Source organism: Pimephales promelas, chromosome 19 (assembly GCF_988280905.1).
Source record: "Pimephales promelas chromosome 19, fPimPro1.hap1.1, whole genome shotgun sequence".
Lineage (NCBI taxonomy): Eukaryota > Metazoa > Chordata > Actinopteri > Cypriniformes > Leuciscidae > Pimephales > Pimephales promelas.
The window spans coordinates 26,943,867-26,962,700 of NC_142787.1; the positions used below are offsets into that span (position 1 = coordinate 26,943,867).

Sequence of the window (18,834 nt, forward strand, 5' to 3'; positions counted from 1 at the left end):
GAATAACTGTAGTGGAGACTCTCTGTATCAGGTGCAACTATCAGTGGCGCTTGGGGGCTCACACGAGACCCACGCCATCCCTGACCTCTGCTGCGGTTTCCTCTCGCTACTCACTTTCGAAAATCCTCCAGAAATAGAAGAAAATATTGATATTCGACCTTGTGTGGGGTTATAGTATCATCTTGCGTCTCCACAAAGTGATAAGCTGCATACAGTCTTGCCACTGAAGCCACATTGCAGCTGCATGCTCAAAATGCTCTTATTTCTGCAGGGAAAATAATAATAATCATAATTAATAATAATATTATTCCCAGGCATTACTAGAGAGTTATCATGAGATATCGCTTGATCCAATCCCTTACGAAAAACAAGTTTAGTCAAGTGTTTTATATATATATATATCACTAATATATACTGTATATATTATTGCTAGCGTCCCAGTACAATCGGCAACTGTCTAATCTGAAAAATGAAGCCTACCCGGAAGTGTGAAAAACTGCAATACATCGAAAATGCGCTAGGGGCAGGTCCCAAAAATCCATGTCCGTTGGTTCTATGGACTTTTATTGTATTTTTCGATAGATTCCGAGTGCCTGACAAGTTACAACCATGAGGAGGTGCTTTTTTTCTAAGAGGTTAGTTTATATCGTATTTAGATATAAAATGTATGACAAATAAGGGTGTGGTTAACTTTGATTGACAGCTGATAAGAGCTGATGTGCGACAGAGAGTCGCGTGGTTATGACACAATCGTTAGCCTATTTTTACAAAAACGGCTTCTACGAGGCTGTAACGTGTATAAGTAATGGAGCCGCCTTTTATAGATTGTCGTATTGTGGTGGGAAGTCTTGAAATCTTTGGACGCCTCTGGTGTCTCAAGTTATTCGCTGTCAAAGTGACACCAAAATGAATGGGAGTCAATGGAATGCTAACAGCAGGTGAAGTTATGAACTGTGGAATATACCGGCTCCACACAATACCATAGGTGCCTGATATGTTGCCGTAATTTATATTTTTATTCTCAGTGAATTTGCATTTGCTAAGCATTTGACATGCCACAGAACTTGTTTTTCTTTCTATCCTTACAGTCTATACGCACAGAACGGGCTATATGCACGCATAAGTTCTGCATTTGACGTAAGGATGCTCGTCCATTTCCGGTTGTGTAGATTAAAGCGGAGGAAAACCGGAGAAAACGGGATTATGGCAGAGTCTTCAATATTTACTGTCCTCCCGTCTTTGAAACGAAACGTACATACGTTTAGATGTAATTTTATATATAGTTATGTTTATTTAATATAATTTTAAAAAGAAGCATAAACACAACGAGGGGTGTCTGTTTTATCTGTTTTTGTGACTAACGTTTCATTAGTATAACCATGGAGTATAAAATTCAATATAAATTCTCGGTATTGCATTGGACTCTATGATCGGCGGAAGTTATCGAGCATCCCTAATGCTTCACCGGAAATAACGCCGTGCATAGAGCCCACTGCTTGAAGTTTGAATCGTGATTTAAGCCCCGCCCACACCGCCGCCTGTGGATTCATAGCAATTTTCTCTCTCAAAGTGACACGGTTCACCGAAGTGTTAAAAATAACTTTAAAAGCTCGTGCTGATAAAGTGGAAAGCACAACCTAACTGTGAACATAAATGTAGCTTTGCAGCTAAAGGTCAACCTGCTAGATTAACCCTCTGATCTCGGGCAATTTCAGCTGATTCACACAGCATGTTTGCAGTAAATACTATAATGCAACAAAAAAACCTTGAAACTTGCTTTTCTTGCTTCCGTTTTCAGCTTAGCTGTTTGATGTACAGTGAATATGTCGACGACGCCGATTCCTCGGCAACATCCCTAGACAATGTCATATTTTTTTACATAATAAAAACCAGACAGCAGACTACTATCAATATGATGAAATATTCTATATTATATTTAAAAAAAAAACAACACACACAACAACAATAAATGTACATCACAGGAAACAAATTATTCATCTGCATAATAATAATATAAACATAAAAACAGATCGAACGCGCATGAGGCAGCACAAGATCTTATATCAGTCTCTCAATTTAGAACAACAGCGCCTTCTGTTGGTGTGAAATTAAACCCTGTGATGTCTATAGCCTGCAACACGTCATTCATTTGACGTTGTCCTCTCTTCAGAATTCATATGATGAGAATTAAAGATATCATGCAGTTACATGAATTCCAATTTAAATAGTATTCTCGATTATTATACAGATGTCACTTATGCACAGAGTCAGATGATCATACATACTGTAGATATAAATACTGTAAAGTGAATTGTGAATTATGATGTGCTAGTTTTTTGTGGTTTTTTTCCAATCACGCCACACACAGCATGTCTTGTGTTACCAAAAAACCTTTCACTGCAGGGAGGAATTTTTTTTTAAATATATGACCTCTTCAAAAATGTTTTTCTGATTTATTTGAAATCCATGTACTATTTTCTGAGTAACAACCCATGAGAAATCACCGAATGAGAATTCAAGAGAATAGATCACATTGGACAAGAGCCGCATGAACAAACACACGCTGCTTTGGAGAATAGTGCTGCACGCTCTCTGCTGCTGCGGTTGCTTATGGATTTGCTTCAGGATGTTCCTATGGAAATCGAGAGGAGAGGAACGTATCTAATGCCAGTTGATGGATTTCTCTTATGAGAAAGACTTCATGAAAAAGCTCTCAACCACGAGGTGAATGTATTTGCAATATGCATTTTCTTTTCTTACCTCATCAAAGGTGGACATCAAAAACCTCATCCTGTTCCTCCTGAGAGCCGTCTGTGATGACTGTGGAGGTATAGAGAGAGAGAGAGAAAAGCCACAAAGTCACTGCAAGTTACTATCATCGTTTATTCTTCAAAAGATAAATAGTACGGTGTATATATCTACTGGGTAAAGACCACTAATGAAAATGCTTTTTTTTGTTGTTGTTGCATTTTTTTACATTGAGTCACAAATGTGTTTTTTCAATCAAACTCAATTGTATTCATCTTGACAATACATGGACCTTTACAGTACATTTTTTAAAATTAATTTATTTGCAGGTACATGCACGTTTACAGTAATATATTGTTGATTCTTTTATTTGTAAGTAGAATACATATGTTCTTTGTAAATAAAAATATGAGTCACATTTTGATTTAAAAAAAACAATTTGGTTAAGGTATATATTATATATCTCACGAAAATATTCACAAAAATTGCGTTGTCAAAAAATAAAACAATTGACTCCAAGCACAACACTTTATGCATACAAAGCCTTTAACAAATCTTAAATATTATTTGAATAAAGGGTGAAGATGTCAGTTTTCCTATAGGCTGGAGGAATCACTTTTCACTTTTGGACACTACTGTATGCTGATTATTGCTACTGTCAATACATACTGTACATGACACTGCTGAACATATAACACATGAAATAATCCCTTAGCAGATCTATACAGGTGGAGCTGGGGAATGTGGAGTGTTTGCGAGCTGCAGACTGCTGACAAGTATTTGAATGCTGAACAGTAAACACATTGACTGCTGATGCAAAGGCAACCCATGTAGATAACGATGTAGGTAACGATTTGTGTGCAAACAAAATGAGTAAAGGACCTATCAGCCTGTTCCATCTAGAGTTTCGTAACAGAACTTATATATATATATAGCCTACTGTGTATTTCTATGTATTGGATTGTGTAATGTACTGTAATGTGCGTGTGAGTCTTGTATTCAATACACTTGTGTATTAATGTGCGTTTACCTGGGTATTGTGCTATCGACTCTGTGCTGGTGGGAGGTGGAAAGCTGAATGAGCGCGTGGCCTTAAAGGAAACGTCATTGTGACAACTGATGCTCTGTACCCGCTTGCGACACTCGATGGCCAAACGACTGCAACAGTCTTTATGACAGCTCACCCCACACACTGAAAAAAATGAGGGGAGGGTCACAATACCACATTCACAGACACACACACACACACACACTTGGTTTCATACCTTTGCATTTGCATCGCTGTTTGAAGAATCCCCAAATCTGCAAGATAATAACTCACATAAGAAAAACATGGAAAAAAGTCAGTTTGAAATGAATTTTGGGTGCTTCATTTTATTAAATATGAGGTATATAAAACACAGTTTGTAAACCTTTTGTTCTATACAGTCAGTTGACATTGCAAGATGCTTTGAGTCGGAACAACACTCTTAGAAGAAAAGATTTATAGAACCTTAAAAGGTTCTATCAGCGCTACGTATTTGGAACCCCTAAGAGGTTCTATACAGAACCCTTTTTAAGGGTTCAATAATAAGAACCCTTTAGGGTTCTTTGTAGCCAGGAAAAAGTTCTATCATTTGTTTTGTCCTTTCTGGATGAAATATTTCATATTATTGACAAACATCAAGACCCTAAAATGTATTTGTGAATGCATGTGAATGATCACAAAATTTTGAAAATGTATATATTTATATCATTTTATGTAGATAATTAATATCACACAAAGAGTGCTATTTCAGTTTTTCTCCTCTAAAATCAGCATGATTAAATTGTGATATTAAGTTACTACCACAGATTAATAAACAATAATTTAATTACTACAAAATGTTGCAGAATAATGTAATATACGTTGGGAATCTTTGTGCCAAAATGTTTTTTTCGTTTTTTTTTGCATAAAAGGTTCTTTGAAGTTGAGTAAACCCTATGCTTCATATATAGAACCCCAATGAACCAATGAGTGTATATAAATTTTTTTTATTTAAAATTGGAGGTATAGAAATCCAGACATGTTGATTTGAGTGTAACATTTAAGAAATGAATAATAAAACAATACAGTTCAAAAGTTTGGGAAATTTGTAAAAATTTAAAAATGCTCAACAAGGCTGCATTTATTTGTAAAAACATTCATTTTTTTTGTCACTTTTGATCATCCTTGCTGAATAAAAGTATTTATTTCTATATAAAACTGACCCCTTACTATAACCCCAAACTTTTGAAACCTAGTGTATGTAGTATTAGTATTTAATTTAGTTTTACCAAATTAAAATATAGCTAGTACCTGTTTCATTGCTCTGATGATATTTTATTTGCTTATTTCTTTATATGTAAATATTTTTATGAAGACAAATAGACCTGTCATGTTAAATTACATTCACTGAAATAAAAAACAAAAATGCCGGTTAAAAAAAGAAAAAGAAAAAAAGAACATGTTCTTTTGAAAACAGGTTCTGTTCTGGGGTGGATCTCGACAGGAAATTAGAAAATAGGAAGTGGTTACTATCTACACCCAAGTACCGTCTGTGAACAAAATAACATCTTTCCCTCAGACACACCCTAAAACACACTGCTGCACACTGAGCGAAAACAGCACAGGCACCATAAACTTCTGACAGCAGAGACAAATGTGAACAAATGCGAGCCATAAATACTGAGTGATGATAAAATAAATAGGCATTATGTACATCTGTGCTTTTTGAAATAATCTGGATGTCTGTTTCTCATGACACTGAAAAGATCTTATGTCATCTTATGTGTGGGTTGTCATCACGTTGGAGATGAAGATAAAGGGTTCGAGCCATAAATAAAATGTGTACTCACCAAGCGAGAGCAGTGCCGACAAAATGAAGGCTTGACGCTGCTCGTCTCAGTAAAAGTGTGAACAAAACCCATCTTACAGTTCTGTAAGGAGCTCGCCTTTGTGAAGTACTCAATCATCTCCTCTCTGCTAATTTTACAGTCCCTGGGAGAGAAAATGAAAAAGAGAAAGATGGGACCTTTACTGTACTGGAGACTTTGACAAATGAGTGGAAATAATTCCTCTAGATAAACTGGACAGATGTCTTGATGAACCCACTGGTTTTGGTCCAGTTCATCAAACTTGCCGAGGTAAGGGAAATTGCTCCTGATGATCTCAAACTCTTCTTGGGAAATGTTGCCATCGCCATCAGTGTCAAAATTTTGGAACACTGACTGAAAATAAGACATCTTCCGATTAGTTAACAGCTCTCTGGAATATTTGTCAAATGTATGCAATAGTGTGATCTTTCTTTTATTCAGCCATTCTGTAAACATAAAGTTAATACAGACACAAAATTAGCAGTTATTTTTGCTCCACCAAATGAAAATATTTCCAAAACAAAAATAAGAATGGAGGGTTTGAAAGTTTTCCTTGCACTTATGTTCCTGAATGAATCAATGTTTTTGAACGAATCGTTTGAGTGAATGATTCAATGTCTCAATCAAAAGGTCAGTCACTTTTTTATTTTTGAATGCATCCGTGATTTAAGTGAATTGGTTGAGTGAATTATTCATTGACTCACTCATAAGCTAAGTCACTTTTTTATTTTTGAATGCATCCGTGTTTTAAATGAATTGGTTGAGTGAATGATTCAATGACTCACTCATAAGATAAGTCACTTGTTATTTTTGAATGCATCCATGTTTTAAATTAATTGGTTGAGTGAATGATTTAATGACTCACTCATAAGGTAAGTCACTTTTTTATTTTGGAATGCATCCGTATTTTAAATGAATTGGTTGAGTGAACGATTCAATGATTCACTCATAAGGTAAGTAACCTTTTTTATTTTTGAATGCATCCGTGTTTTAAGTGAATTGGTTGAGTGAACGATTCAATGATTCACTCATAAGGTAAGTAACCTTTTTTATTTTTGAATGCATCCGTGTTTTAAGTGAATTGGTTGAGTGAATTATTCAATGACTCACTCATAAGGTAAGTCACTTTTTTATTTTTTAATGCATCCGTGTTTTAAATGAATTGGTTGAGTGAATGATTCAATGACTCACTCATAAGGTAAGTCACTTTTTTATTTTTGAATGCATCCATGTTTTAAATGAATTGGTTGAGTGAATGATTCAATGACTCACTCATAAGGTAAGTCACTTGTTATTTTTGAATGCATCCATGTTTTAAATTAATTGGTTGAGTGAATGATTTAATGACTCACTCATAAGGTAAGTCACTTTTTTATTTTGGAATGCATCCGTATTTTAAATGAATTGGTTGAGTGAACGATTCAATGATTCACTCATAAGGTAAGTAACCTTTTTTATTTTTGAATGCATCCGTGTTTTAAGTGAATTGGTTGAGTGAACGATTCAATGATTCACTCATAAGGTAAGTAACCTTTTTTATTTTTGAATGCATCCGTGTTTTAAGTGAATTGGTTGAGTGAATTATTCAATGACTCACTCATAAGGTAAGTCACTTTTTTATTTTTGAATGCATCCGTGTTTTAAATGAATTGGTTGAGTGAATGATTCAATGACTCACTCATAAGGTAAGTAACCTTTTTTATTTTTGAATGCATCCGTGTTTTAAGTGAATTGGTTGAGTGAATGATTCAATGACTCACTCATAAGGTAAGTCACTTTTTTATTTTTGAATGCATCCATGTTTTAAATGAATTGGTTGAGTGAATGATTCAATGACTCACTCATAAGGTAAGTCACTTTTTTTATTTTTGAATGCATCCGTATTTTAAATGAATCGGTTGAGTGAATGATTCAATGACTCACTCATAAGGTAAGTCACTTTTTTATTTTTGAATGCATCCGTGTTTTAAATGAATTGGTTGAGTGAATGATTCAATGACTCACTCATAAGGTAAGTCACTTGTTATTTTTGAATGCATCCATGTTTTAAATTAATTGGTTGAGTGAATGATTTAATGATTCACTCATAAGGTAAGTCACTTTTTTATTTTGGAATGCATCCGTATTTTAAATGAATTGGTTGAGTGAACGATTCAATGATTCACTCATAAGGTAAGTAACCTTTTTTATTTTTGAATGCATCCGTGTTTTAAGTGAATTGGTTGAGTGAACGATTCAATGATTCACTCATAAGGTAAGTAACCTTTTTTATTTTTGAATGCATCCGTGTTTTAAGTGAATTGGTTGAGTGAATTATTCAATGACTCACTCATAAGGTAAGTCACTTTTTTATTTTTGAATGCATCCGTGTTTTAAATGAATTGGTTGAGTGAATGATTCAATGACTCACTCATAAGGTAAGTCACTTTTTTATTTTTGAATGCATCCATGTTTTAAATGAATTGGTTGAGTGAATGATTCAATGACTCACTCATAAGGTAAGTCACTTTTTTTATTTTTGAATGCATCCGTATTTTAAATGAATCGGTTGAGTGAATGATTCAATGACTCACTCATAAGGTAAGTTACTTTTTTATTTTTGAATGCATCCGTGTTTTAAATGAATTGGTTGAGTGAATGATTCAATGACTCACTCATAAGGCAAGTCACCTTTTTATTTTTGAATGCATCCGTGTTTTAAATGAAATGGTTGAGTGAATGATTCAATGACTCACTCATAAGGTAAGTTACTTATTGAGTGACTGATCACTTGTCACTTGTTTTGTTTTGTATTAATCTGTGTTTTTGAACACATTGTTTGAGTGCATGTCACATACCTCCACCATTTTTTCAATGTGCTTGTTGATAATTGCTGGATCTGCTTTGGGTTTGACTGAAGATGCCCACTCTTCGATTAGGGGAGACTGTGACTTTGAGCTGGAAGTCTAAGAAGCCAGAAATCAATGGTGTATTCACTTAGCAAGTGGAAACAAGGCACCAGTACATATGGATAAATGACATGGTTGCATGAAGTCTACGTAAGTGGATTATGCAAGCAATATGGGAAAATTCATCTGTCAAATTGTGTTATGAGTGGTAATTGGTGGTTCCACCTCATGGTGGCCACTGATTTGCTAGCTGAGCAGTTGGTGTGTCGGTGGGGGGACTCACTGATAGTTTAATACTGCGAGGCTCCCTCTGTAAAGATAGCTGATATATCTCGTCCTCTGAGTGGTACTGGTCCAAAGACACCTAGACAGGTACAGAAGAATAATTGAGAAATTATATAGATTTGACAAATCATTCAAATGCCTCAAAGTTTCCAGCTTAAATATCAGTTCACAGAAAATTTGTATATACAAAATTAACATGTGAATTCTGTTATGATTTATTTCGTAATGATACAAATTTCTTTATAAAATTATACAAACAATATATAAACATTTAAAATAAATTCTATTAAATCAAAGAGTCCTGAAATAAAGTTTTATGGCTTTCATATACATATGTATATAAATAAATATTAGGCAACCATTTCCAACATTGATAATGATAAGAAATATTTCTTGAACACTATATCAGCATATGATTTCAGAAGTATCATGTGATCCTAAAGACTAGAGTAACGATGCTGAAAATTCAGCTTTGCCATCACCGGATTTTGATCACAGCAAACCCGTCCCACCCATAATAGACTTACTATAAGCAGATTCAGCAGGTCTGAATTGGCTTCTATATTGGGTGGAGTGCTCTGAATGAGCGCCAGCTCTTCCAGGATGGCATACAATTGATGGGTCTTGGTTAGGTTGACCCTCGTCTTCTCTGGGTCAAACCAATCAGGCAGGGCAACATGGACAGCAATCAGGTCCTTCAAATGCACCCCGAGGATGGGGAAGCGGAATCCCGAACATTCAGAGAATCGCTGACGGTAGCGACTGTAGTTTCCAGAGGAAGTGACCAGCTCCACCAATCCATCAAACACCTGATTAAACACAGAGGAGGAAATCAGGATGAAGATTGCTGCAGCCCGAAATATGAGGAAAGGGGATTTCAGAGGTTGGTTCATGGCTAAAATATATTTCTGCTCATGTTTGGTTGCCTGACAACAGAGCACTTGACTTAACTATTGATATTTCTGTGCAATCTGGCAGAGAGTATGAAAATGGCACTCAAGCCACCTAAAGCAAAGTGGAACTTAAGAATCTTATCTCCCATAGCCAGATTTGGAGTGTTACAGCTGTTTGTTTTTCTCGCCAGTATTGGAGGTGTGTTTATAAAAGCTGCTCTCTGGCAGTCCTTACCTTGCTCGTCTCGCTGCCGATGAGCGCCTGGGTCTCTTTGAGTCTAGCAATGGAGCTGTTGCTGAGTCCACCCACTACAGCCATCAGTGTGTTAAAGTTCTGCAGCTGCAGTAACCTCTGTGCACACACACACACACACACATGCATTTTCATGTTTTGTGAGAGCATTCCATAGACATAATGATTTGTATACTGTACAAGCGGTATATTATATCCCCTAACCCTTTATAAGCAGTTTTCCTCATGGGGACCACAGAAATTTCCCAAATGTCCCTATAAAGTAGTACCTGAACCACACAGACACACACACACCAACTATAAGACCAGATGTTATAAAAACAATGGGGTCCAAAAATCTGAGACCATTGCATTTTATAATTGAATCATTTTATTTTTAATCATCATAAAATTACCATGAATTTAGACTGACAGCCGCACTCTAACAAAAACGCCAAACCTTTTCCCTTTTCTATAAGATCACATGATCACACACATATATGAATGTTAAAATCCTAAAACATTCTGATCTGTGAATCACAGATCTTCCATGAGGTCTTAGACTTTTGGATCCTGCTGTAAACATAAGCAAATATAAAAATATTGCTTTAAATATAAGCAAGCAAGCGAGTTGGATTAACCTGGGCCACTTTGATGAATTCACTGATGACAGTGGCTCTCTGCTGAGCTGTAGGCTTACTGAGAACCATGATCTGGATCCACTGGGAAACACTGTTAAATAGAGTAATAAAACGCTCCAGAATAGGATTATCCACCGTGCAGCCGTGCATCACGAAACTGTGGTAGTCCTGGAACTGACGGGGAACAGATTTTTCATTTGCAGTTTGAAATAAGACTTGAGGTCATGCTATTACAAGCACAAACGTGATTAATACTGCATTTATAAATTTAGAGGCTTACTAGAATTTTGCAAAACGATTTGTACTCCATATATGTGAGGTGTTCAGCCAGGGTGGAAGCATCAAGGTGGTCAAAAAGAAGTGAGGTCTTGCGTTTCTTCTGGACAGTCTCATCCAGTTGACGTCGCCATTCGTATGATGGGCTACACGCAAAACAAACAAGACATTGTATTTCTGTTCTTTCGCTAGTATGTCAATGTATCATCCCAGCAAACACAGAACATTCCCCTAATGTTCCCGAATGGTCCCATGAGGTTATTTTTTGGGAACCAAACAAGAACGTTATAGGAACATTCCATGTAGGTTATTTTTAAGTTCCATTTTTATAACGTAAGGAGAATGTTCCGGGAACGTTCCCTTAACCTTAAGGGAAAGTTCTAGGAACGTTCTGGGAACCAAAAACTAACCTTCCCAGAACGTTCCCAGAACCTAAATTTGTTTGCTGGGATGTTGACTATAGTTTGGGTTAGTGATTTATATTGGTTTGATATACAGTATCTCACTCTTAGAAGAAAAGGTTCTATATAGAACCTTAAAAGGTTCTATCAGCGCTACGTATTTGGAACCCCTAAAAGGTTCTATACACTCTTTAAAAAAAGGTTCCTCTGGGTTCTATATAGAACCCTGGGTTCCATACTTTGCCAATAGAACCTTTTACCAAAAAAAATGGTTCTATATAGAACCATTTTGGAGTTGATATACAGTATATATCTCACTCTTAGAAGAAAAGGTTCTATATAGAACCTTAAAAGGTTCTATCAGCGCTGCGTATTTGGAACCGCTAAAAGGTTCTATACACTCTTAAAAAAGGGTTCCTCTGGGTTCTATATAGAACCCTGGGTTCCATACTTGGCCAATAGAACCTTTTATCAAAAAAAGGTTCTATATAGAACCATTTTGGAGTTGATATACAGTATATATCTCACTCTTAGAAGAAAAGGTTCTATATAGAACCTTAAAAGGTTCTATCAGCGCTACGTATTTGGAACCCCTAAAAGGTTCTATACACTCTTAAAAAAGGGTTCCTCTGGGTTCTATATACTGTAGAACCCTGGGTTCCATACTTGGCCAATAGAACCTTTTATCAAAAAAAGGTTCTATATAGAACCATTGTGGAGTTGATATACAGTATATATCTCACTCTTAGAAGAAAAGGTTCTATATAGAACCTTAAAAGGTTCTATCAGCGCTACGTATTTGGAACCCATAAAAGGTTCTATACACTCTTAAAAAAAGGGTTCCTCTGGGTTCTATATAGAACCCTGGGTTCCACACTTGGCCAATAGAACCTTTTACCAAAAAAAATGAACCATTTTGGAGTTCCATATATGAAGCGGGGGATGGAACCATTTCTGGTTCTAAATAGAACCATTTCTTCTAAGAGTGTGTATATATATATATATATATATATAACTAGAATTTTCTATCATCTTTGACATTCATCTTTGACATTTGTCATTGACCTATAACGTCTCATCTGTTTGAGGGTCTCGGATATGCAGCTTGTTTGTAATGTTCAGTCCATATCCTCAAGCCCTCCATATCAAAGGAGCAGTGTTTTGGGTGAATACTGTGCCCCTGTGACTCACATGCTGTCTATGTCGATGAGCAGACTACGCCTCACATCTCCATTCTGCTCCAGTCGCTCTTTCAGACCGCGGATCTGCTCAGCCAGTGCGGGGTTCAGGTCAAACTCAGCTGGGAACTCAGATATCCAGTACCTGACAGAGAAAAAGAGACAGAAGACAGAGAGAACTATGACACAGTGTAGCTGTGCATGAAATAGGTCTAGGCAAGACATCAGGAGGACGTATTTTCAGTGAATAGTCTTGCCTCAACTGTTTTATGTGAATTCACAAAACACTTCTGCCTTGTGACACAGACCATCACATCTTTACAAGAATAAGCCTATACAACAGATGGCCAAATAGTATTTTTTGGACACATAAACACCACAGTGGACATGTAATTTCAAAACCATTAGCATTATTAGGGAATAGGTCATCTTTAAGGGGCCGTTCAATTCACACATTACTCGTCTTTATGTTTTTGTATGTATAAATGTGAAAGACAGATGTGCTTGACCAGTGCACTTGTATATTGCATGTTTGGAAGCATCACACGCATGACAAAACTTCTAAAAAAGCAGCGTTTAAGTTCAAATAGGTTGCATTTTTTCTATTTCATTGCTTTGCATCTCACATTTTTAAAAGCAAAAACATGTTTTGTGGCCCCTGAGGAAACAGGGATTTTTTTTTTTCCAGACTTGAGCATCAAGGTTTTGGATTGCAGCGGCATGTGTGAGAAGCTGCAAAAGAGTTGCTTCATTGTTAACTGGTATGAAGATATTATTGGTGCAAAACTACTGAACGCCTGTGACAGTGAAATGTGTAGTTGTAGATAATAGCCGCCACACTTGTGTATCAGTGAATCAGAAGTCACAGAGAGAAATGTTTTAAGAAATGTTCCAGAAACATTTTTTGTTGTGATGGTAATATTAGGGTTGAGTGTAACTTTAAGAGCGCTGTAAAAATAAGGTATTTGCAAGGTACAGAGAGGAAGAAGGTTATTAGTTAGGTGGCAGTTTATTTATATTATTTCATTTTTTATTTATTTATTTATTTTTATCTTATTTTTTTGTGCAATTTATTATTTCCGATATATAGATAAACATAGGTAAATATGTATGTTGTTTTTGTTTTTTGGTGTGGTGTAGAGACAAATAGATCAAGATGTTCGTTCAACCGGTTAATTAGTTAATTAATTATTAAAAAGTAGTGGAGATGGGGTAGGATTGAATAAGCTTATGCTTCTTCCTACTCCTTTTTTGGACATGTGTAAGTTAAAATTGTTTTTTGTTATTAATTGTTATTATGATTTATTTTTTCGTTGTTTGTTTATATATATATATATATATATATATTTTTTTTTTTTTCTTTCTTTCATTCATTCATTCATTCATTCATGGTTGATTGTCTATTCACATCCTTATAGCAATCACTAAAAGTTAAGTGGTCTAAATGTATTTATATGTAGGCAATATCGTCTGTGGATGGCACATAAAATGTTTGTCCAATCATTGCATTTGGTCCAAATGAAATGAATCTGCAGCAGTCAGGTGGTACAGGTCAGTGCTCTTTTATGTTCATTATTATTGTAATGTCATGTGCTTTGAGAGATGAGGTAGTTTATAACCATCTCTTCACTCATGATGCTTCGCAAACTCTGCTGTGTGCATTCATACAGTATGTTTTGAAGGAGCTGTGGCTTTTGGAAACACTCCGAAGTGAGGATGCTAGCTTGCCATAGCCACTACAAAAATGGTATGGGTTTTAAAAGATGATAACGGGGTTAAGATCTGTGCGAAAAGTCCATGTACATTCAGATGGCCATGATATTGGAAGTGAAAAGGTACGCTCCACTCTACTAAAAAGGTTTGTAGAATGATAAGGCTGTACTTGATTTCATGCACTTGTTAGCATTGAGTGTAACTGAAATAGCCAAACCTTGGGTGTCGCGTTTTTAGCCGCCATATAGTGTATGAACAGTTATTAAGCTTTTGTATGTCTAAAAAAAAAAAAAACAAGGTGAACAAATGGGTCTTTAACTTACTTGACAAGATGACAAATCTGAGACTGGCGATTTGCAGAACAGTCCTGTTCCTGAGACCTGTAATACTGTCAAGGTAGCTCCACTTCATTACAATTATCAGCTGTGCGGAGAGTGATGGAAACAGTTTGTGATGCTGTCAGCCCTCTCATGAATGACAAACACCACCCATGGCCGACTGTACTAAGTGCTGAACGTCTAGCATAAAAGCCGGCCTGTCACATTAGAAACTAAATGTACAAAGGCTTGCATTTTGACTTTAATGCTAGTTATTTGAAATGCAGAGTTCTAAGAAAGTATAATGTGATCGCTCTTAGGAAGGAGGATACTTGTGCATGAGTTTCTTGGCCAGGTCACTGGATGACAGGAACCAGGGATGCATGGTCAGAAACATTCGCACGAGAAACGTCTCCTTCAGAACGCCTTCATTGTCTGTGAGGAAGACAGAAAACCAGACAGGAATTTGCACATGAATTAAAATGAGTCCATTAGCCAATGATTTTCATTTAATAGCTTGAACATTTCTGCTCTTATAAAAATGTAATATGCATTAAATGAAACAAACATTTTAAGCTAAATTCAACTAGAACGTCTAAAAGCTAAAGTTCAGCTAAGTTTGTCTTTGTCCATCCCTCATTAAAATGTATCAAGTGAAATGCATAGACCACAGTGTAAAGTGGTAACCTGCAAGGGCTGTTTTTAAAGAAAAACTCCGGTCAATTTTAACATTGAGCTCATTATTTTTTGTTGTATATTTGGGGTGCTGTCAGTACAGACAAAAATCGATGTTGTCTACACCGTGTTATCCTCTTTTTAAAATTCACACCCTGTTGACTTCAATTATATTTATATAGTTCTAAAGCTGCTTTTAGCCTCTTAACATCCTTGATTTGTCATTACAAGTGCACAGCCATATGGGTGGTGTTATTAAAAGTGACAATGGTCAATCTGACTGCAGTAGATGTGAAAGATATTAATAAAAAATTGATGTTAAAGTCCCCGTGAAATCAAAATTGAACCTATTTACTTTGTTAGCGCATATTACTAGTCTTGTGGTGAACAATTAATCCGTGCAAGTGAATATATATATAAAAAAATGTTTTACCTTAGTAATCTTTAATCAAAATCTGAAAAGTTACTTCCGGTCTGGAACGGTTTCTTTTTCTGATGACGTAGGCTTCACAGTTTGGGTGGGGAAACGCTTAACCACTCCCCTCAAACCGTTAGTTTGCTATGAGCGAGAGATGGAGAGGAGGAGCGCTAGTAAAATCCTGCCCTCTGTTCAATATTCCGTTTCACTTGGAAATACGTCACTGCACTGGAGAAAAATCGTTTGCAACTTCCGGTTCACGGGGACTTTAATTCAGCCAGCTCACATACCTGTATTTACTTCCTGTTTTCGGTCAAAAGTCCACAGTAGTCGATTGTCGATCTCACGCACGCGATCATTGGTAAAAATGAACTCAAAAATCTCCTCCGTGTGTTCAATTCTGATTCGGATGAACTATCCATTTAAGGTGATATTCTCTGAACACCACACAGCGCCGTCATCGGCTGACAGCTGACAGTCTGAGTCTCCACTGTTGGTTACCAATGATTGCGTGCACGAACTCGACAATCGACTACTGTGGACTTCGACCGAAAACAGGAAGTAAATACAGGTATGTGAGCTGGCTGAATTAACATCATTTTTTATTATTATCTTTTACATCTACTGCAGTCAGATTGACCGTGGTCACTCTTAATAACAGGACATGGCTGTGCACTCATAATGCCAATTCAAGGACGTTAAGAGGCTAAAAGCAGGTTTAGAACTTGCCCCATTGAAGTCAACAGGTTGCGAATTTTAAAAAGAGGATAACACGGTGTAGGCAACACCGATTTTTGTCCTTTTTGTCTGTACTGACAGCACTCCAAATGTACAAAAAAATTCGCTCAATGTTAAAATTGACCGGAGTTTTCCTTTAACTAGTTTTAACCCATTAAAAAATATTTTGTTGGTATAACTTAATGTATTTAGGTTGATTCAGCAATATTAAATTATATTTTGGTTTTTTTAATAAAGCCAGTAAAAGGGATAGTTTTGAAAAATGAAAATTCATTTCAAAACGAAAATTTATTTCCAAAAATGAAAATTCTGTCATCGTTTACTCACCCTCATGTTGTTCCAAACCTGTAGGAATTTCTTTCTTTTGTTGAACACAACAGAGAATTTTTCAAAGAATTTCTGTAAACAAACAGTTGATGGACCCCATTTACTTCCATATTATTTTAGTCAATGGGGTCCATCAACTGTTTGGTTACCATCATTCTTCAAAAAAATCTTATTTTGTGTTCAGCTAAAGAAAGAGTAAATGTAAATGATGACAGAGTTTTTATTTCTGGGTGAACTATCCCTCTAACTTAGATGTTGTTATTTTTAGGTTAGGTTTTTTTTTCCAGTGCATCCCTAAAAGATTATTGTATAGTGATAGGGGGTCCCTGCTCGAAGCTATAGTGAAATATTGAAGAGTGTGGGACGGAATATAAATGAACAGACACAAGTACACAGTTGAAAAAGCCAGTGCTGTTCCGAATGGCTGATCATATTGTTTACACAAGAGAAGGAAGAAGCAAATATGAGCACTGACCAAAGGCTTTGATGCAGGCTTCCACCAGCTCATCCACGCTGGCTGACTGATCCGATGAAACGCTCTCCATTCCTTTCTACTTCACTGTTCTCCACAGCCCCTCCTCCACACCCCCCACTTAATTTTCCACTCCTCTCTTTGATCCCTCTCTTTTTCTGTCTGAAAATGAGGCAACGGCATGAGCGGCAAAGGAAACAGAATCAATAAAGCAGAGAATGGTTTAGATGTGAGGGGTGTCACTGCTTTTTCATTTTCATCAAAAGCACACAAATCCTGGTCACACATGGATAATACAACGAACAAGACTCATCCGGAGGAAAACAAGGTGCATAAAAGAAAAAGAAAAATCAAAGATCCATAGTACTGGTAACTGTTCTCAGACAACAACAGTATAAGGGGGAAAAAAAAGCCTTAGAAATCCTTTCAAAGGAACTTACCTGTTGAATCTGGCATCAGAGGTCCAACAGTGATCACTGATGGTATTTGAAAACAGAAGTGCTAATGAACACAGGGTTTCAGGACTGCCTCTCTCGACCCATGTACTGAAAACCACAGAGGGCCTCGCTGAGGTTCACCCGGTGTACAACTTTCCTGTCAGTTGAGAAACTTACTGCTGTCGCATTTCCTGTTCATAATGTTTCGACAACTTTTTCACACCAAAAATGGGTGGAGGGGAATGAGAGAAAAAGGTTTTCTTTAGAAAACAATACATATTTATTTGAGAAGCAAAACTGCATAACAGGTTGTTTTCTCATTTGAATCACAAATCCAAAAAATTATGAGGTTTATGTTTAAAAAATTGGTAACACTTTATAATAAGGTTTTATTAGTTAACATTAATTAAGAAATTTAGTAACATAAACAAAAACGGACCATACTTCTTACAGTCTTTTACTAATACATTATTCAAATCAAAAGTTGTATTTGTTAACATTTATTTAAAATAGATTTTTTTTTTGTAACAATATACCCTATACCATTCAAAATTTTGGGGTCAGTCATTTGGTTTTTTTAATGTAATTACTTTTATTCAGCAAGAATAAAAGTTTTTTTTTTTCTGCTGACCCCAAAATGTGGTAAATTGATAAAAAGTCATTGTAAAGATTTATATTGTTAGAAACGATTTCTATTTTGAATAAATGCTGTTCTTTTTTTTCTTTTTTCTTTTTTTTACTTTTTATTCATCAATGAATCCTAAAAAAGTATCACAGGATATAAAAAAGTAGAAAAGAAGCAAAAAAAAAAAAAAAAAAACAAAAAAAAAAAACAACGTTTCTAACATTGATAATAATCGAGTATCAAATCAGCAAATTAGAATGATTTCTGAAGGATCATGTGACACTGAAGCTGAAGACTGTATCATGAGATGCTGAAAATTCAGCTTTGCATCACACGAATAAATTATATTTTAAAGTAGGTTATATAGAAAACAGTTATTTATTGTAATAATATTTCATAACATTACTGTTGTTCTATATTTTGATCAAATAAATACAGGCTTGATGAGCATATATATATATATATATATATATATATATATATATATATATAAAGTAATGTTTCCAAACTTTTGACCAAAAAATATATAATTATATTATCTTAAAAATATAGATCATGAAATTTGGCTTCTCGAGTAAATGTAAGTTTTGGAGAATTATTAATGAAAACTGTGACTTTGTTTGTTTAAATGGCAAGTCTGAGCATAACAGGACTGTGATAATAAAACATGCACACAAACTATTTCTCTCATCCACA

At 35.7% G+C, this 18,834-nt stretch overlaps 1 protein-coding gene across 1 annotated transcript; it reads right to left on the bottom strand.

Moving 5' to 3' along the window:
* Nucleotides 1-1,564: 1,564 nt before the first annotated feature.
* On the bottom strand, nt 1,565-17,764 carry rasgrp2 (RAS guanyl releasing protein 2 (calcium and DAG-regulated)). The gene is made up of 17 exons (XM_039693832.2): nt 17,517-17,764; nt 17,080-17,238; nt 14,779-14,881; nt 14,453-14,509; nt 12,430-12,561; nt 10,842-10,983; nt 10,562-10,735; nt 9,924-10,040; nt 9,323-9,604; nt 8,794-8,874; nt 8,460-8,567; nt 5,861-5,976; nt 5,605-5,746; nt 4,014-4,050; nt 3,779-3,940; nt 2,761-2,820; nt 1,565-2,632 (listed from the first exon to the last, which is right to left on the bottom strand). The coding sequence occupies exons 2-16, from the start codon at nt 17,147-17,149 to the stop codon at nt 2,765-2,767; spliced, it is 1,779 nt and encodes a 592-aa protein (XP_039549766.2). The 5' UTR covers nt 17,150-17,238; nt 17,517-17,764; the 3' UTR covers nt 1,565-2,632; nt 2,761-2,764.
* Nucleotides 17,765-18,834: the final 1,070 nt, after the last annotated feature.

Excerpts from the sequence above, each read along its gene's own strand:
- rasgrp2 (XM_039693832.2), bottom strand. The coding sequence starts at position 17,149 with ATGGAGAGCGTTTCATCGGATCAGTCAGCCAGCGTGGATGAGCTGGTG. Across the intron at positions 10,736-10,841 it reads AATCGTTTTGCAAAATTCTA|TTCCAGGACTACCACAGTTT; the intron begins GTAAGCCTCTAA and ends GTTCCCCGTCAG. Across the intron at positions 10,041-10,561 it reads AATTCATCAAAGTGGCCCAG|AGGTTACTGCAGCTGCAGAA; the intron begins GTTAATCCAACT and ends GTGTGTGCACAG.